Source organism: Mauremys mutica, chromosome 2 (assembly GCF_020497125.1).
Source record: "Mauremys mutica isolate MM-2020 ecotype Southern chromosome 2, ASM2049712v1, whole genome shotgun sequence".
Classification (NCBI taxonomy): Eukaryota; Metazoa; Chordata; order Testudines; family Geoemydidae; genus Mauremys; species Mauremys mutica.
Genome location: NC_059073.1, coordinates 19,130,240 through 19,151,678, shown reverse-complemented (window position 1 = coordinate 19,151,678; position 21,439 = coordinate 19,130,240). Strand labels below are relative to the sequence as shown.

The window sequence follows — 21,439 nt, the reverse complement described above, 5'->3', positions numbered from 1 at the left end:
CACACCCCTTCCAACTGTAGTCGCCCCTATCTCCCTCCCCCCCGCACTCCTGCCGGGTAGTGGGGTCAGGGCGCGGGGGATTCCCCTGCTCCCCGGTAGGAGCGCAGTCAGGCAGAGTGGGGCAAGCCCCTGTGCCCCAACCTTGTTCCCCAGCAGGAGCGCTGCGTGAGGTGAGCGGGGCGAGGGGGTCCCCACTTTTCTGGAGCACCCCAATTGGCTGGGGACCCATTGACCAAGTGGCTAATCCACAGCTGACCGTGACTCCCCTAAAATAACCTTGTGACCCCCGCACCCCCCCTGCAAATCCATTTTGGGTTAGGACTCCCAATTTGAGAAATGCTGGTTTCCCCCCATGAAATCTGTATAGGGTAAAAGTATAATCTAGGATAAAGGCACACAAAAGACCAGATTTCAAAGGGGTAGACCAGCTTTCAAGGTCCATGATGTGTTTTTCATGGCCGTGAATTTGGTAGTGCCCTATATATAACCATTAAGAAAGCACACACAGACCAAATGTGGAAGGAATGAGTGAAGGAAGGAATTCGAAATAACCACCTAAAATCAAAAGTTTGAAAACTTACTTTGACTGTAGACCTGGTTTTGAAGCACAATTGCTTTGGGATTGAGGGTCGTAGCGTTACAATTTAGAGCTCCTTTTCCCTCTCTGGTGGTGGAATTGGAGTGGCTGGTGCTAATCCTCATTTATAATACAGGACCTGTGAATTGTAATCAGGGTCTCATAAATTTTGTTATTTTAAATAAAGACTCTCTATACAAGGGGGTTTCAGAGGGAATCTTTTTATAGATGAAAATGTTGTAAGTTGTTTTCACATTTATGTTTTTCATAAAACCTGGTGATAGCAAATGATAAAATAAAAAACCAACCCATTCTAAATATCTCTGTGCAACTTTTCTCTTAAGGTTTGTTGGCATCCAAAGCTGTTGTTGTGGATGGTGCTGAAAAAAAGGAAGGCAACAAAGAAACAGCTCCAGTCCTGGAGCAGGTATGAAATGGTAGAGTTTGATTCTTTTGCAAGGTTCCCACTGGAGTGTGCCATGGAGATATAGTATCCATAACAAAATTTCCCCTTCAGAAACAGCAATAGGGAACTATAAATATTTGATCTTATGTTTACATCTCTGCGTAGCCAGAAGCATACAAGTAAATTGACACAAATGACAGTGTTAACTTTAATTTTCATAAATGAGTTACTGTCTCCAAGGAATCAAAGGCTAGGAAACAGCGGCCCCAAGGTTTTATAGCTGGAACCATGCCTATAACTGGCTAAGAAAAAGACCCTTACGCAAATTTGATTTGTGGTTTGAAACAGGGGTTTTGGCATCTAGTATAACTTCTTTTGTAAGAAGTTTCTTTTCTATTGTAAGAATTGGTGTTGTAGACTGTGCGTGTTTTATGAACTGTTCAATGAGCCATACATTTTGCTAAGATGTATATTTTAATACGTACAAAAAAGAAACTTTAATGTTAGGGGTCTGATTTAAAACCACTTATTTGAAGAATTGAAGGTTGCCTCCCTATCTCTGGCTCATTCCATTGTGTTCAGGTGTTGCTTGAGTCTCAGAATTGTGCATGATCTTGCATGCTAAAAGGGCTGACTACCTAAGCACAGTAAAGCAAGCTAAGGATGAAGTGGCAGCCTTAACTCTTGATATTTTTGCTTTTGTTGGCTTAAATAAGATCCTTAATGTAGTTTTAATATGGCTTTTTTGTATGAATTTTCTTTGGTTTAATGGTTTGTTTTAAACAAACCATCTAAAAAGAGCACTTCCTTTCTTCACAAGCCCCACCACGCTCTTAAAACAATCCCTACCCCAAACTTTGATACTGTTTCTTGCAACTGGTTCTTTAGTCCTGATATATAGTGGCATTGCTTTGGTTTTTCCATTGACACTGGATTTGAGACGCTCAGATCCAATACAGAGTGCTGTCAATGGAAAGTTATGGTTCTACTTTTAATGCTGCTACTGTAATGGTTAATTCTGAGCTACTAAGGTGTCAATGCATTGACTGATATTTTCCATAATGGTTTATGATATATTGACATGATATTCCACTTTTCAAATTTTTGCATATTAAAGATGCTATAATTTCTTAGTACTTTTTGTATAATACTTTCTGTGTGCAAAAAACTGAGATGTCTGACGGCATGACATTTCTGGAAGAATCATTACACTGTAAATCTTGCTGTGCAGAGTTCCATTGAAATGAATGGGATTTTGTCATTTATTAAGACTGTATGCAACAGTATAGATTACAGTGCATATTAAAAGAAACTTTTGAATAGTAACTTCTCAATCTAAAATAACTCGGCTGTTTCTATTTTTACTTGGTTGATTAGAAATAATAACAAAAAATCCAGAAGGGACTGTCACCATTCACTGGCTAATGGTCTGCAAAACATTTTTGGAAATACTTGTTTTAGTTATGTGTTCTTAAACAAAAAAAGCATCCAAAACCCAACAAATGTACTACTTCGCCCCTTTCTTCTAACTGAAAAGAAAAACAAAAAAACATTCAAACATAAACTGATTAAGTCGGGGTGGGAGTGTCTGAGCTAAAATTTTTTTTTGCTAAATTCCAGCCCAAATGTAAATTAAAATGGCCGAGTTATAAACCCTTAAAATGGCAAAGCTGACAGCCCTTAATTACAGAGGTACTGTCTGCTACCACTGTAATACTGTTTGGATAAATGTCTTGTAGTGTGTTTTTAAATAATGTAATAGAAGACACAGTACTATTCAGGCCAACAGCCAAAAACATACTGTGCTGATGAAATTATATTTATAACTTTTTTAGTTTACAACTGTCTTAAACCCAAAAACCTCAGACTATTACATGTAGATTCAGTAGTTTAAATGTATTAGGGTTATGTAATGTTATATTTCCTTTTGAGCAAGACCTGCTTAGATGAATAACTTTAATTCATTAAGGTTTTTTTAATGTTAGTTTGTCCTTGTTAAGAGGTTAAGCACCTTATCAAAATATTAATTTAATTTTTTAAATCTTGTTTAAATAACTTTGTAATTTGAAAGTAATGGACGCTGTAGTAATGTCTTTCACGTATGTGAAGATGAACAATAAAATTGTTTATTTACAAGTGATGGCTCTAATTAATTTCTGGTAATAACTTTTGTAATCAGCGTAGGTATACTCTACAGTTCATGGAATATTTTATTTAAATGAATAAACTGCATTTAAATCACGTGTATAATGAGCTCATTCAAGGATAAAACGGGGATAACTGAATGGGACACTTTGCACCGGAATTTTACATGGTACTTCCAGCATGCCATTCATGTAGCACGCAAAGGTGCCCTTTTTTAAAGTATGTCATGTGTGCTGCTTTTTTAAATATTTCCACTGGAACTTGCAGCTCCCATGTTCCAGTGGAAAAGAGAGCTTCTATTCAATACCAAAAATGCATTCCTCTGAAGTACGGAGGTCTGAAAACTGGGAAATGCCCCCAAATCGTCAGTGGAGTGAAATCTTTTTGGAGAAAGTGGCGCGCACATTCTAGAAACAAAAGTTTACACTTTTTCATAATTATGGTTTTGTTAGCGAACATAATACCATGATGCATATTCAACTGGGCAATAGATGGAACAAATTTGAGGTCATGTGTTCAGATATGTACAAGCTGCCATCATTGGGCAAGTACTAACACTGTTACAGATTATTCAGCTTGTAGGAGAACCTCCTTCTACCAAAAAATTTAAAATTCTAATTGCGGTAAAGTCAGATGAATTGTTTTTAAATATTTCAGTACATGCATTAAAAAGGGTGAACATTTTCAGCTTTAGAAAATGCAGCACATTTTGCTTTTCAAAAACTGTTTGTTTTTGTTTTTTTTAACCTACATTATATCTGCTTAGGTTTTTTTGCAGTTAGCAATCTATTTAACCCTGTGGTGCTAGAAGTTGCGATTTCATGAAACATTAGCACAAGCAAGTGGTGTGGTGAAATCCAGACTCCCAGCACTGAAAGGGATTGTGCTCAAATTTCATCATTGTTTGTTGTTCTAAGACTTTCCTTAAAGGGGCACTGTCAACCTTTTCAGATTCTTCATCAAAATTGAAGTAAATTTGTGGAAAATGACATCCAACTTCTAAATATTTATTTTAAATTGATGACTCTTACTGAGAAACTTCTGTTTTGTGATGTGGTCACAACAAAGCTAACATACCTACTTCCCATTCTGGTTAGTAGCAACAGTGTTCTTCTCTAAATCATTCTTTATTCTTGCCGAAAACATTGATGACGATGGCTTGTAATAAGAGAGGGAGATGGACATGAAAAGGATTTTATTGGATTAGAAAAACAGCAAAATGCACTATTTGCAAATGGAGATTAGATAGTTGGTAAGAGAAAATAATGTTTTCAAGCTTTTTTTTGAGGGTATTGCAAACAATGAGAAATGAAGAGAAACTTTTAAGGATGAAAGTCATTGGCAGTGTCCCTTTAAAAACAAACAGATTGTTCAACTTTTACTTTGATACATTTGAGTCTGTTTTTCATTTGTACTGGAAATGATAAATGTTGCTTTAAAAATGTTTTTGAATAAATGTTTTTGAATATTAAAGATGCTAAAAAAAATCAAAGTAGAATACAAGAACCACAGTGAAGAAACTGAAATAAAAGTATCAATTTCTTATTATTTATTCAGGAGATTTCACCTAAACCTCAAAGTCAGAAAAAAAATGAAGCTGATATTAGCAGTTCTGCCAACACTCAGAAACCTGCACTGTTATCCTCAACTTTGTCTTCAGGAAAGGCTCGCAGCAAGAAATGCAAACAAGAATCTGGAGATTCTTCTGGCTGTATAAAGCCCCCTAAATCACCACTTTCCCCAGAGTTAATACAAGTCGAGGATTTGACGCTGGTCTCTCAGCTTCCTTCTTCTGTGATAAATAAAACTAGTGAGCACAGACATTTTAAAAAATACCATAATTACTTATAGTCATAAGAAATATACAGAAAAATAATTGATTGTAAATTAATGTTGCTTTTTACAATGAATATGCTTTTTTATAAAAAAAAAAATTCAAACATAAGCGGGTGCATTAGGGTTAGCTCAAACTTATAAAAAGTAAAATCACGTAACGTGGTGTGTGAATTATGGTGCAAGTAATAATGGCACTTTTATGGTAGTAGAAAGTCATGGCTTTTAATGATTCAAGTTCCATTGTATGAATCTCCACACTAATGGTAATAGTGATACAGGTGAAAACAAACACCTCTACTTAAAGGGCCTGGTTCATTAAAAATATGTGCAATTTTCTTGCGGAACTTTCCTCTCCATCATTGAAGAACTCTGCCTTCAGTCAACTGTTTTGATGTACCTGTTGGCTTCACAGTCCTTCACATTACATGATATTTCCTCTAAATCTGATGTGAGAGAGAAGATGGGGTCAACTTCTTTGATGGGAAAATAAAGGAAGTTGCCCTGTGTAGGGTGAAAACACCTTAGTAGTTCAGCCATTTTAAAGCATAGAACTGGTTTGCAAAATATCAAGATATTGTTGTGGACAGAAGAGTTGGTGAAACTTACCTGCTGCATAACATCCTTGAATGATTTTATTACATTTTTGAGGAATTACAAGCTCGCTCTATATATTTTTATTTTTGCTAGAGAGGGATAGTGTAGCTTTTTCAGATTTGTTTTGAGCTTCACCTCTTAAAGACACTTTGTTGCTCAAAGAAGGCGAAATCGTGCGGTCAACAGTTATAACTAACATGGGTTTCTGTAAAGCAAAAGTCTAAGTTTTGCTTCACTCCCAGAGCTGTGACAAAATAAGGCCTGAAGAGGACTCCATCACATGTTGCATCCTTACATCTACAGTTGACATCTTCTTGAGGAGATAAATATCTTTTAATCTTGTAGCAAATTTTAATTGAATGGGAGAGGGAGATGAGCCAATTCAGTTTTCTGTATTCTCTCAATAAATATCATTGATTTTTAAATCATGTTATAAATTTCCCCCACAAAACACTGTCATCCACACATGTTGCAGTACCCCCCAAGATGTCGGTAAGTAGTTTTGCTTGAGGAGGTTTTGTGTTTTGAACTGAAGCTACACATTTGCTTGCCATTTAAAAAAAAATCTATAACTTCATTGCCTAGATACTTACTTTTTTTATTATGGTTTGTAACAGCTCCGACCTCTTTTGACTTTTAAAAAAATAAAAATGTAATTTTTTTTGCTACTGCAAATCCTCAGTATGATACAAAGGAGTCTAGGTAAGGCAAGGAGGAAAAAGAATTAATGATTTACAGAACTCTAATTTATGCAGGTAAAGCACATTTCCCCAAGTACAATATATGAAACATGCATAAGTGAGGTTTTATTTTTTTTTAATGAATCAGGCCTATAATATCTACAAATATTTCTCTTAATTTTGAGATTCTTTATGCTGAGGTTTAGACTTCTTGCTATGTAGTGCACTGACAGTTAATGTTTCTGTGTTTGCTGTTACTAGGGTGTTAATATCAGTTTAACAGAAAGTGGAGAGATTAGAACTAAAATGAACCATTACCTTTTGTGAATTTATTTTAAAAGTTTTATGTTAATGCTGTCCATGCTTTTTTTTCTTTTTTTTTTCTTTTTAATACTGTGACAATTATTTTGCTATACTAGAAATCCTATTGTTTCTTAAACTATAAGCTGTCTTCACTCTTATTGATTTATGGGGTGGCTTCCCTTAATGCAAATAGATTATTTGCATAAGGACCTCCTCTGTATCCATGGAGGCTAGATCCTCAAATTCATATAGAAATATGTTAAGCAAAAAACCAAAATCTTGCCTCAAACATTAACATTCATCAGATATTCATAGTTTTTATTCATTTTTACAAAGCATAATGTGATTAGCAGTTCTGCAGAAGAGAACTATTTAAAGCATGACCCTTCTCTAGATCTTAAAATATTTCCGTAAGATTATGACATATCTCTACTTCATGAACATTGAAAGATCTCTTTTTAGGTCCGTCACAGCCAGTGAATCCCCCTAGATCCTACAAATATAGCCCGAGGAGAAGAAGATCACAGCGTTTAGCCACTTGCTCGTTGCCTGATGAGTCTATACAAAAAGTTCCTTCTCCCTCTCCAGTCACTGATGGAAAAGTGTTCTCCATTAGTGCTCAAAATCAACAGCCATCAATATCAGAGGGTAATGTATTTAATCTAATAAAGAACAACCCAAGAGAAACAATCATAAAGAATAAGACCTTTCACATTTTTTTTCACCTAATGAGATCTTTGACTAACATTGAGTACCTTTAGCTACATGCTGTTTGTTTATTGTAACACTGCGACCCATACTGTTGTTTGTTGGGCTTATATATCTTTGTTAATATTACATTCTTTCTTTTGTGTAGTACCTGATGTTGCTCATATGTCACTTGAGAAGCGTGGACCATGTCTCCCTCTTGACTTAAGCCGTAGTTTGGAAGTTACAGCGCCATTATCCACAGAATCCACTTTCCGTAATGAGTACCCCAGTAAAGAAAAGGAAGATACTCAGATGATTACATATCATTCTTCCAAAGCAGTAACTGATGGAAGAGTAGCTACAACAGCGTCAGGTAAAGAGATTCAGTTCACAAGCAGTTAGGTTTATAGCTGCAGGGTATGTAAGTGTATTGTATGTGTTCAATCATACAAAATGAAAGGATAGGTTTTCTGTTATAAGCTTTCAAGTCTTCCACTCCTCCTGGGATCCTTTTGGATTCTCTGTCTTTTTCCAGCTCTGAATGGCATTAGTGCTTTGGTTCTAATGTTCTTTAAGGTGGATCTGGTTTTATACTACAGATAGGGATCGAAAGCTCAAGAGCAGCAATTTTGAAAAGGAGCATAAATATCCACAAAGCTACTTTGCTGTCAGATGTTAAACTCAGGAATGCCCATTTGTCTTTTAGCTTTAGGTTTAAAATTTAGGAATATAAATTTAACTTTCTTTAGCCAGTCTTGATTTGACTTTTTTCTTCATTTGTTTCATTGGGAAAATACAGTAATGCTTGTAGAGTGGGATTTTCAAAAGAAGTCAACATTGGTCTAGTTCGGCTCTCATTTAAAATCCACTGGATTTTTTCCAGTGTCCTCATTGGGAGAAATATGATGCCAAAGTTGAACATTTCTGAAAATCCCCTTGTAATTTATTAGTTTATAGCCCTGATCCTACACCCCGTTGTCTTGTGTCAGTGTAGAGCCCCACACTGGGGCTCTGCAGAGGGGCCCACCTGAATGTAGCAGGTTGCCAGAGTTGGATGCCATCACTCAAGTCATGCATTCAGTTAACTTATGCAGTACAGAAGGCCTGAGAGTTGTTTAACTAAAGTGATTAAAAATGCAAAAAGTAGTAACTTTTTACTGTCCTGAAAAATTAATTTGGAGACGGTCTTGTTCTCTTAAAGAAAATTTTGTGCAATAAATTATTAAAAATATAGAAACATTTGTTAAATATTTGTAGCTCACTATTTGAAGTATTGTGTTCAAATGAGACTGTACATTCTTATCAGGAAAAATTAAATGTCATTGTGTAGATAGTGATATATTCATGAAATAACTTTCATGGCTGCACTCTTGGAAAGATACCACCACCCTATGCAGATTCCTGTTGATTCCACATAGGTTGATTTCTTTGCCCATTCACAACCTTAGTTACTTAGTTCCAGGCAGGAATTATTTAGTGAAACTCTGTGGCCTGTATTATGCAGAAGATTAAATTAGATGATCATAGTTGCCCCTTCTGGCATTAAAATCGATGAATCTATAAAATAAGGTGTATTTTTAAGATAAAGCGGACCATAAATATTTCCAATTTTCATTTGTTAAATTTTTTTAAATGTTGCTCTTCTCTACTTCGCCAGTGAAACTTCATGCATGTGACTCAGTCTTCTCTTGTCTGATTGTGCTATATTACAAACAGTAATTTATAAGAATTCTCCAATGCATTGAAATGTAGTGTGTACTTCAGGTTCTATAACAATTTTTCATATCATACTTCCTTCGTGGTGCTAAAAAGGAGAGCTAGAGATTCCATGGAGAATTACTTGTACGGAAACCCACTTATTGAATGTGGATGCCCAGTGTCTTGAGCTCAGAGCTATTTAGAAGAGCAGTGTCTATTGGGGCTGCATGTATTCCCCCCTCAAGGAATCTGTGTGTTCAGAGCCAGGTTACAAAAGAGGTATCAGCAGCATCAGCTACCACATGTTCCTTTTTTGTCATAGCTCACTGCAAGTGTTGTGACCATCAGCTTTACAATTTCATTATTTATTCCGATTTTCCTGCTGAATCTGTGTTCAGCAGGGTGATTGCTGGTTAGTTTAATGTAATTAGTATTGCTTTTTAGGTGTTTTCTTTGTTGCAGAGTATCCTCTTGGCACTAGCTTAGGATCTGAGTGGTTTGGTCCTGGTCACTAACTGTTTCTTCACTCAGTGAATGTCATTATATTGCTTCAGTGAATGGGCCTGGTTTTAGTCCAGCCTATGGATGATCCTGACCAAAAAAAACCCAAACAAAAAAACAAATCATGCTGTGGCTCAGAAATATTTGACAGGTTGGTACTCGTATTGTTTACTCTGTCTCAGAGAAGACTATTTCCTGAGGTGTGCTGCTTTGTCTGTGGTTTTTACGTCTTGGGCCCAGAATATGAGAGAGAGTATTTACAGCTCTTCCTTCTGCAGGAGGCTGTGAAAGCTAATTTGATGGATCTGATTTCTACAGATCCTGGTCTCTAAGGTTAACAGTGCTTGTTGACTCCATATAAGATTCAAAGTAGTCTGCTTCAGCTTTGAGAGAATCATTCCGTGGGTGCCAGGTACCTGTTGTTTCTGTCCCTCTGGGTCTGTGGCTTGATCATTCTGCTTCTTGGAGATGGCAGTGCTTGTTCTGAATAGGGATACTGATCAGTTAAGCAATTAACCGATCAGTATCAGTCTTCTTGGTAAGGTATCATGGTTAACATTTAAACTCCAGCTGCGGGACTTCGCTTCTGGCCCCCCACGTGCCCGTGGTCTGGGGTCCCAAGCCCCCACAAGGTCCCGGACATGCTGGCAGCCGGGAACTGCGGTGCGGGGTGGGGCCGGCAGCGAGCGGAGTTTCTAGGCATTGATCCAGGACCCCGGGTGCCCAGGGCGGCAGCAGAGTCTAACGATTGAATGTTTAACAAGTAAAATGTTAATAGTTTAAATGTTTACTTTTTAAAAACGTTATTTACATCCCTAGTTCTGAAGTCTCCTTTATTCCAGTGCCTCAAAGTCAGACAGGAGGACCTGCTCTATCTTGAGTTTCCATGCTGTTTTTCTGTCCTGAGGAAGCCCAAGTGAGTTTTCTAGGTGGCTGCAGACCGGCCACCTGAACAGCACATGTGCTATGGTTGGAAGGATAGGTCTGAGGCAGTTGAGCTTTTTGGATCTGAAGCTTCCACAGGGTGTCCTGATAAGCCTGTGTTTTTGAATTAGAGTGGGCCCCTGGCTCCTGTCTGTGCCATATTCATCCATGACTTGTCATAGGTCTTTTGAGCCTGATAACTCAAGTTTGCCTTATAGTCTTCCTTCTTCATCTTTGAAGAAGTCCTTCCTTCCAAGGGCTACCCAACTTAGCCGTGGCATCATCAGGGACAGGCTTTGAAGCTCATTTGGTCTGCTCTCAGCTTTGGAAGACCCTTATGCATTTTTGAAGGGGTCTGGTCTTCTCCTACATAGGCATTTACGTACATAGGTTTCTCCCATACCACTTTCTGCTAGAGTTCTTTTACCCATGTTGTCTTACCACACTTCCATCTTGAGAGCTGTTACCTTCTTTGATCAGGAATGAGGATAACCTAGACAGAAATCCTGTCAGAATTGGAGGATGGCTAATGATGTGGAAATCACGGATTGTACTGAATTTAGGCTGGCTTCTTCCACATCCTTTGAGAAGCCAGTAGTGGCAATGTCTTCATTGGAGGACTGTAGTTTCAGAATCTGTTGGGAGCACAGGCCGAAGTATTGAATCTGATGTTTCTCAACTACCCCCAGAAAATACACACTGATTTTTGACAGCCTCAGATCTAAACAAAAGGGTTGAGTCAAGTTGCTCTTCTAGATTGTTTTGACCTTGCAGGACTAGGGATACACATCCCACATTATAGAGGCAATGTAATCAAAGAACAGTTATTGCTGAATATCTTTCTACTGAAGAGTGCTTTCTTCCATTATAATTTGGACATTGGAGGCATATAGCTGCTGTAGCTGGGTGCAGTTAGCTTTCAAAGATAGTTTGTTCTAGATGAGCAGCCAGCAATAACAGGAGAAATTATCTGGAAAATCTCTGAAGCATATACTTGATGTATATTTGAACAGAATAAACCTCTACAACTCTGGTGATTCACCAAGTAGAAGTTAAAGATCCCAGGGCTCTGTGGGGTGACCAGATGTCCTGATTTTATAGGGACAGTTCTGATTTTTGGGTCTTTTTCTGATATAGGCTCCTATCACCCCCCACCTCAATCCCAATTTTTCACATTTGCTGTCTGGTCACCCTAGGGCTCTGACAGTAAGAAAGCATGGTAACTGAAATGCGCTGCCAAATATTAACATTTCCAGTCATACTGTTGTGAGCCGTTTCTGAGTACATCATACCTTCTCTACTGGTCTGCACAGTTATAGAAATAGCAATGTTTAACTTATGATTGGTATAATTCTTGAGTATAATAGGTATTATGTAAAAACTTCCTGTCTGTCCAGATTCACTGTAGTTGTGTAGGAGTAGAGGACATGTAGCTCTGTTGTTTCCCTACTAGTTATTATTTATAAGGCATTTATTATGGGAAAGTTTGGGCACAGAGATGAGTTTAGCATTCAGATCTGAACGAGGTGATTGCCATTCATAAAGCATATTCTGATGGAAGAGGTTTATCATCAAATCTTTACTATTCTCTTGCCAGTGGCAGCCAGTTTTACTTGCAGATAATCTTCCAGCAGTCAAATCTGCAAAAGTTTCTGTTTGAAATTTCAAACATGCTACTGTGAACCTGATGCACTAAATTACGTATAACATTTCCTCCTCCTCATATGGAAAATGATCTCATGTGAAAGTTAAGTGTGCTCTTGTCTCAGGGGACTTACAGTTAGTTAAGAGACCAGGGTTTGCTTCTCAGCTCTGCCAAAGACTTTCTGATGTTGAGCATGTCACTTTATCTCTCTTTACATTAGTTTTCACATCTGTGCAATGGAATTATCTCAGAAAAGTGTAATGAGGCTAAATTAATATTAATAAAGCACAGTGAGGTCCTGGGATAGAGGGTGCTATAAAAGTGCAAGATATTACCAGTATTCCTATTATTGTCCACAACGTACAGAAGCAGGTGGAGCTGTAATATTTAGATAAAGAGAAATGCTATTTCCCCAAGACTCAGACTAAAATGGTATTTTTCTCACCTTGAATAAACTGAAATGTATTAAGTTTATCATGACTTCTGAGGCTAGAGATAGAGGGGCCATTTGGACAAAGTGATGCCGTTTATGGGCCTGGAAGTGTTTGACTCTAGTGTACGAGATAAGCCATTTTAAAAAAAAGTAGATCATATTTAATTGTGGAAAAAGAACATTAAATATTTATTCATTCTTAGCAAAGCTTTTATTTTGTCAAACCATTAACATGTTGCTTTTCAAAGGGGAGGGCAGTGGAAAATTGAGCTTTTCTGCAATGAAGTGCAAAACACATACTCTGCAATTAACTTCTTACATGCATGCTTCAAGCAAAGGCAGGTATGTTTTCCAAAATGTATAGCTTGTGATTCTATAAGTAAAACACAATAACACTATAATCCAGTTCCTCGGACTATTAACTACTTAGGTCTACCACTCTCTTTGGTATTTGCATATAGATACTGATACACTTTCTTCAACTTATTATTTAATATTTGTATTGAGGTAGTACTTAGAGATCCCAGTTGGGGATGGTGTCCCCCTGTGCATTCTAGACAAGGTACACACACATACGATGAAAAGTCAGTCCCCTACCCAAAATGCTGACAATCTGAGTAATCTTATTTGCTTTTCCAGCACCTAACCTATTGCAGATGTTCAAAACCTGATCAGTATAAATGTATTAAAAAGATGCTTGATTGATATTGAGCTGGCAGGACAAAGTGCAGTTCTTTTGAAAACTGACAAAATTCTAAATTCAACTGTCATGTCTTCCATTATTTCCACAGTTTTCCACCATTTTGATGCCACTAACTGAAACAGAACCACCTTCTTCTTTGGAGTAGCGAACAGTATCTTCAGTTTTAAGTGCAAAGAGGGAATTCAATGTTACATTTTTAGCTTCTGTATCTCAGCTGCCGCTTCTTGTTCTGGGCTCAGCCTAAAGTTGTAGTTAGGAGTTATGTTGACTGAGTAATGGAAAAGGTGTATAGTTTTATCAGAATTATTTTTCCAAATTTGTCTTTGGTTCTTGTGAGTTAAAACAAGTCTGATTTCCAATCAGACTGTGACAAGTATCCATGGACAGCCTGTAAACTGTTACGTCCCTATTGCAGTTGTACCATTAGTGCTTTATTGTAGGTTTCTTTGCGTAAAATACAGGCTTTGTTTTGATCAAAAACCACCTTATACTCTGCAAATTTTATACAATTATGGAAATTAAATGCAAATATCAACATGCAGTCTTCCTATTTTGCAATTTAACAACTCTTGACAGTGTTTATACTTTAACACAATTATCTATTTTTAATGATCCAGTCCATTCAGTCCCTTGTTTTCTACCATTTTCTTCAAAATTAGACATGTCAGATAATTTTGATCGCTTGACTCCAGTAACTCAGTAGCTAGCCATTTCTGTATATTGAATTATCAGTGTCCTCATCTACCTGGTTTTTCAGAAGTTTCCTGACGCAGTACTAGCAAACCAAGCCTCCCAGCAGTTCACAGATCCATCTACACCCCTGTCTTCAGCATTCATTGAGAGTTCATTCCAATCGTTAGTCATGCCCTTCTCTCCAATGACTTCTGCCATTGCTTGTCCCCTGTAGGGTTCCAGTCAGTTTTGTGGAGTTCTTCTGTTTCCTAATAGGCAAACAAGAACCTTAATGTTCTCATTACTCTAAACTTTTAGAAGAGTTAGTTTCCATGCACAGATTGAAAATAAGAGTCTGTTTAAAATGTCCATGATATATATTTGAAAATATATTTTCACGTAAATACTTCAGAGTGCAGAAGCTCCAAAAATGAAAAAAACAAAATCCATATTTTTTAGGAAAGCCCTGACTATACTGGGCTTATCTATGCTTAAAGGTATTACAATGTTAAGGGATAAGCAGCAAAGAGTCCTGTGGCACCTTATAGACTAACAGACGTATTGGAGCATGAGCTTTCGTGGGTGAATACCCACTTTGTCAGATCCAGACTAACACGGCTACCCCTCTGATACTTGACACAATGTTAAGGGATGTGATTTTTTTTTTTAACTGACATAGTTATTCTGGTAAAAACGGTAGAGTAGACAGTGTTATACCAGTATAAAACACTTAATAGTGGTATAGGTTCTTAGGCATTGCCAAACTGGAATAGGTTTAACTAGAATAAGCTATTTTATACCAATATACATGTATTTGCACTTGAGGATCTATGCTGTTTTAACTATGCTGGCATAATTAAAGCAGCAAAACTGATGTAGTCTGCATATATTTGAGCTGAAATCAGTCTTTCCATTATTTCATGGAGGTTTCAAAACTCACCTCTGAGGTAATGATATAGACATTGATTGCTCACATCTGGTCCTTCAGTGTCTTTGGTGTACACACACAACACACAGCATGCATAGCACTTCCTGCATAGATTCACACGTTGCTGCTGTGTGTGGGTAGGAGGTCGTATCTGGTTACCTCAACAGGAAACAAATGTCAATTAAAAACTCCTTTACAGAGTCACTACCAAGTTTCATTTTTCTCAGTATTTAGTTTATACAAATTATTAAATTATGAATGATATTGCTCTGTTGGTTACATTGGTTTAAAAGGCTCTGAATGATCACCTCTTACTTAATTTTATGGCTATTTAGTGTAAATCAACATATTATTTTATAAGGTATGATAATTTACACATTTGAAATTAAAATATCAGGTTTGTGAAATAGCATTTATTTAGGTACAAATGAAATTATAATTTTCAAAACATGTTGTGATTATTAATAGGAAGTATATCTAGGCTTCTATTTCATATGATTATCCACCTCCTCTTATGTACCTCAAAATGAAGACTAGATAAAGTTGCTTACTAGGAAAAGTGTAATTTATGTGTTATCTTCTCCTTTCCTGTTACTGTAGTGATGGAGCGTACATGGGTAAATTATTTGAAAGGGTATTGGTGTCACTGTAGCAGAATTCTTTCTATAAAAAAATACTTCCTGGAGCCATCAGCCACCACTTTCTTAGTCACCAGCTGATTAGTTTGTCAGGTGGTATTTAAGCTTTAATGGTCTAATTTCAGGATGTTGAAAATTAAGCTAATGTTTGGAATAATGACATTTGATAGGTTTGGATGGCTGACATAGGAAAATTGTTTTTAAAAAAGGAGTTTAAACCTAGTCCTGTTTTGGGAAGATGGCTTGGGACTAGATTATTCAATGGACTGTTCAGATATGGAGCCCTCAATGTCCTGTCTCAAGATGGTAGTGGTCTAACCAGATTATCTGATGTGTGGTGTTACGTGGTCTCAGTTTAGTTTCTACAGTACACATGCCCACATAACCAAAAAAAAAAAAAAAAAGCAGCAGCATGTCCACCACATTAGCACTAATTGGAATCTTTGTTAGCCTTGACAGAGAGGCCAAGTATTGATTGTCCATAGAATACTAAAAAATAAGCCTGTTAGGTTCACTCCCTCTGGGGCACCTGGCATTGGCCACTGTCGGTAGACAGATACTGGGCTAGATGGACCTTTGGTCTGACCCGGTACGGCCATTCTTATGTTCTTATGTTCTTAAGCTTCCATCTCTAGAGGTGGTCCTTGCAGGTTAGGGTGAAGCCTGCTGGTAGAATGCGATGTGGGAAGTTGTTGTTGTTTAATATTTGTTATGTGCTGACAATGTGCTCCTGGCTCTGTAAAAACACAAAATGAAGACTAGTATCAGAGGGGTAGCCGTGTTAGTCTGGATCTGTAAAAAGCAACAAAGAGTCCTGTGGCACCTTATAGACTAACAGATGTATTGGAGCATAAGCTTTCATGGGTTAATACCCACTTTGTCAGACACATGAAGACTGTCGCTGCCCTGCAGAGCTTTACAGTCCTACAAGACAGACACAGAAGCTAGGAAGCCCAGAGGAGGAAATAGTTCACATAGTGTTTTCTGTTGCTAATAAATATATTTGAGGGATACTTAACCCACAGGGTATTGTACATATCTCTCCTCCCCTCCTATCTCTGCTGCCAAGGGTGGGTGCTCAGGGTGGGACCTGTGTTGAGAGGGTATTGGACATCAGGAATAGTCTGCTCAAGCTGTTGCATGGGGCTTAACAACACCAACTGGAGAAAACACCCCCAACCGATAACCTGAGACCTTGAGGCACTTTGGCTCCTTCCCTCTACCCAGTACAAGTAGCTGCTTTCAGCTGCTGACCAGGCTGCATGATGGGGAGTGAGATCTGAAGCTGCCTTTACATCAGACAGCTTGGAAAGTCCACCATGTAGTAACATCTGTGTTGGGTAGTTCTGCTGCTTTGTGTACCAGTGCCCTAGCTGCTCCTGCTTCCTGATTACTGTGAAGTTCCTTGGCTACTGCTTGAGGGAAGAGGCTTCTCAGGAGCTGGAGTGCTAGGGGGAAGCTGATGTGAAGTGTGTGGTACTCTGTCTGGCGAGGGAAAACTAGCCCAGGAGGATGCTCTGTGCTCTCTGTCCACATACGCGTCCCCAGAGCATTACCGCTTTCTGTACCGAGTCTTTTTTGTTAAGTATAGGACTTTGATTTTCAGGCCTCTCAATCCATTGCTTTTCATGACCACTAAATTCACATCGTTTTCTTAATTCTGTTTTTAATTTCTTTAAATGGTTTCTCTCTTATGGTAATGAACTCTCTAAAAGGGGACTTCAAAGAACCCCCAAAGAACCTCCTTCTTATTTGGATCATATTCAGTTTAAAGATAGCGGTTCTGGCTGCCTTAAGGTTTTCTGCAGGGTCAATCTTTTGCATTATTGTCAGACACCAAGATTTTTAGACATGATTAAGGATTTTGAATGCAATTTTTGGGGGCCCAACTTTTGAGAAACCATAATGGTACCTGATTTTTTCAGAAAGTGCTGAATAGCTGCCTTCTGAAAATTGGGTCCCATTTAGTGTTTTAAATTGGATATCCAAAATCACTAACTTTTGGAAAAACTTGGCCTGAAATATTACCAGAATGTACACTCAAACTTTACCCGAAAGAGTGATTTAAACACCCAATCAGCTGTTACTGTGCTAACCTCAGCATCAGAGGATCCTAACCACAAATTGTGTCAAGCTACTCTTGTGAGAGTCGTTGTTAACCTGAAAAGGATGATAAATAGATTTTTAAACGTTTAAAAAACCTCCTTCTAATTTTGTAAGGCTATTTTTTCCTTAACGTTTTGCAGCATTGGCCAGGGAGGCCTTAGATTACATCTAGAGCTTTCCTGCTGTATAATTAGGAAAGAGACTTAGAGCTTGCACTGCACTGGCTAGTAAGGTTGGTGGGAGATCTAGGTGATGCTGGTAATTCTTTATTGAGCAACGTATTTTTTCCCTGTGGCAGAGAGTAAAATAGGTATCCTCCTTAGATCAAAATAACTTTGGGTCTGTCTTGGTTTGCTTATTTGAAAATTTCCGTGATAGTATTTGATTATAAATATCGGCGTTACAATATTAAAATATTTTTTCATTTCTGGTCAGTTATGATTTCCTAGCTCACCATGAAGAGAAAAATCTTCTAAATAATGAGAACTTTAGGGAATAATCAAGGATTAGTAAATCTTTCAAAGCACTCTTCGTATGCAAGTGTAGCTTCAAATTCTGATTTATACACAAAGCTTTCTGCTTTACATATACTTCAGATTTATTTTCCTTAGATTCATATTTTAAAAGGACACTGATTTCTAGAGGTAACGTAATGAACTTCTGTTAGATTAGAGGTAGAATACCATTTTTAAAAATAGCTCCTGAATGCAATAAACTTTGTTGCAGACTTTCTATAGAACCAAGTAGTTTTTTAATAAGTAGCATTGTAACCCTAAAATCTATTAGAGATAGCTGTCCCTTCAAAATAAGACACAGTTAATTAACTGTGGTAACATCAGCTCCCTGACTGTTACCAGTAACTTCCACTGTAATGGAAAGAGAAGAAAATTGTCTAAAGCAGAAGAGAATTAAATTGAAATTAACCTCTCTCTGTTTGGAACTGATCTATCTTTTTTTTTTTTTTTTGGCATGTAGCATTTAGTAAATAGTAAGACAGAGACCTAGGCATTCAAAACTTAATATGTTCACTATTATGAAAATATTTCCTGTACTTGTCATTTCAGCAGCCTGACTCAGCCAGTGACCTGGCTGCTATGCTGATATACAGGATAAAATCCTTACTGAATGCCCAGTAAATTTGTCGTCGTGTTTTCAGCACCCTCATCCCATATACATGCCTTACATCTGGAAATGCCTTTAACCAATAGTCTAAAGTTACCCAAAGGGAATAGTAAAAAAAAAAGAGGCCCTCCACGTTAGTCAGCTCTGACGGGACAGAGATGCAGTTCTCTGTGCCTGTAAAGGAAAAATGTTTTGAGAATCTGCAGGAGAAAATGTTAAAGAAGGTCATTGAGAAGGACAAGCATTCAGTAGTTGGTAAACTACAATGCTTTTTGTTTCCAGTGCTTAAGACCGTAAAAGTAATTGTAAAGCATCTTTAAAAATCAATGTGTTACTTGTGTCTTTCTTTTAATTATGTATTGATAGGAATGTTTACATCCAAGTAACTTTTCCAAGGACGTACATCGTCCGCAATGGTCCCGCTAAGCTTGTGTGTTTTTCTTAAATCTACAGGTATATTGAAAACTGAAAAAAAAGTGAAACTGGAAGAGAAAAACTCATCATCATTTGGTATGCACAGAAAATCATATTTAAGCAAAAAGTCTAAAGCTTGAGAGAGCAAGAACATAGCCTGTCCCTAACTTTTTACCTGTTATGCTCTTTCGGGTGTAAGTGCTCAGCTGTTTTGATATTTCTAAAGCAACCAGCTTTTAAAAAACAAAAAAACCTGAAACCCAAACACCTAAATAGATGTAAAAGGGCTTCTGGGAAATAAATAAACTAGTGTGACAGTGTATGCCTAAGAGAGTGTGTGTAAATTGCAAGGACACTGAGGGACAAGACCTGTAGTAATAGTAGGGCTATAATTTCATGTCTCCATTCCTAGACCAGCTGGCTGGGGAATGAGGCCTAAGAGGAAAGGAATAATGATAGGTTATAAAGGGTACCCTTTTTCAATGCAATTAGTGGTATGTGTGGTTATTAACTTGTGCCTAGAGGTGGAATAAATAAAGGAAAAATCTAATGGCTAGATATCCAACAGAATATGCAATGCCTCTTAAAATGAAATCTAAATTAAGGAAGTTTGGGTATTCACTCTTCAAATATTAGTGATGGTCAGATAAGGTCTCATTCAAAAAAATACACTTTTGCCACAATTTGTTATTTTCCATCCCCAAACAAATTCATTTTTGACACAGATTCAGCCCTACATGTGTCTGAATTGATCATCAATCTATGGAAGAAAAGCCCAGATAGCTCTAATTGAAACATTCACTATATCTGCTCTTATTCTGTGTGGCTAAGGGAAATGTACACAAAAAAGAGTATTATCTTAGAGTCAGTCTTTGAGGTTTATTTTCTAGCTGAAGTTAAGTCTCTATTACCTCACAACGGACTGCTTTGAAAATTACTATGAAGTTAGAAGCTGTGGATTATGGTTTCCCTTGATAAGCCATAGCAGGGACAGATGAATTATTATAAGACAAAGACTCCGTTCTCATGCAGATGTCAGTAGTACTTAAAAAGGAGTAGACATACAAAAACGTGACTTTAATTTTATTCAGAGCAAACTCTGCTGATAAAATTTTGGGTGAGAGGACAGCTAGCTGTTCTTAAAGGAATTTATGGCAGCTGCAGTTTCAGGTGCTTATCACTAATCTCTATATTAGATCACCTAGCATGCTTTGCTAGAGGATGTAATTTTTTAAATTAAGAGTTCTTCCTGTTCTCATCTTCCCTATTTCTACAGCATGATCAAAACTTGGAAAGTAAATGGGTTGTCTACTCTGTTTCTTACAAACTAATGGATGTACTACTGATGTATTTTTTTAAATTAAATGAAAGCTTTTATTAAAACTGGGTCTTTTTTTTTTCCTTATGTGCGGGTCACATCTGGAAATTCTGAAGGCTACACAATGTTACCTGTCACGATGTGGGATACAGTTGACTTCTTGACATTGAAGCTGAATTATGTTACTCTGCTAGGAAGAGTCTCACTAATAACTGTTAACTTCAAGGTGTCTCAGCTAAGGAGGAACCCCAGTGCTGTTCCAGAAAATCAGTTAATCACAATGGCTATGCTCATGGCACTGAACAAATTAATTGAATCATTCCGCTCTGGGCAGGTGACTGGAACAACTGATTTAAAATTTAAATGTTGCTTTTAGGGTAACTGAAAGAAAAAAGTATTCAAGGATGATGTTTTTAAAATGTTCATTTGCAATTAGGTAAAAAGAAGGAAAAAGATAAAGAGAAAAAAGAGAAAAAGGAAAAAGATCATAAATCAAAACAGAAGAAGAAGAAGAAAAAGAAGAAGAAATCTAAACAGCATGGTGAGTTCAGTAAGGAAGAAAGTAAAGACAGAAATATGGCCAAAACTCTCTGATCTTTTCTTCATCTCAGTGATGAGATATCCATTTTGCGAAAAATACCTATTTACCGTAAATGTCTTGGGACTTGCCATTTAATTATACCATGTATTTTTCTTACCTTTATGCTCCTTTTTTGTTTATGGGATATGCTCTTCTTTTCTCTGTAATATAAAAGACGTAAAATGGAAAACAAAAACTATTGGCTGCCTTTGGCATGCCCCTCAGATTGATTTACCTCACTAACAAATCTGTAGAGTACCTTAGTAGATGTCAGTCATAATATTCCTGATTAAAATATTCAGAGTAATCCAGACAAGATTCCTGGAAACTCTCTGGGATTAATAATTTAAGAGCACCCAGGACAAGGATTTTTAGTGAAAACTTCTGCTCACAAGCATGTGGTTTCAAGTGTGTTTTTTAAATTCTGCACCACAAGATTTCTGGTCTCATTTCCTGTTTTCTCAGCTTTTTGTGTACAGACCGTGTGCCTAACACTGTTCAAGACACAGAAGAATACTTAGTCCCT

The 21,439-nt window shown here is 37.3% G+C and overlaps 1 protein-coding gene across 4 annotated transcripts in view; it reads left to right on the top strand.

Annotated features, from left to right (window-relative positions):
- The window catches only part of PHF20L1 (PHD finger protein 20 like 1), an 81,017-nt gene that overhangs the window by 33,626 nt on the left and 25,952 nt on the right, over positions 1-21,439 (top strand). For all 4 annotated transcript variants that reach the window (XM_045005407.1, XM_045005409.1, XM_045005408.1 and 1 more), the window contains 6 exons: positions 922-1,004; positions 4,686-4,938; positions 7,004-7,189; positions 7,398-7,604; positions 19,055-19,111; positions 20,770-20,874. In XM_045005407.1, coding sequence (XP_044861342.1) covers positions 922-1,004; positions 4,686-4,938; positions 7,004-7,189; positions 7,398-7,604; positions 19,055-19,111; positions 20,770-20,874 — 891 coding nt within the window. The remainder of the gene's footprint in view (positions 1-921; positions 1,005-4,685; positions 4,939-7,003; positions 7,190-7,397; positions 7,605-19,054; positions 19,112-20,769; positions 20,875-21,439) is intronic.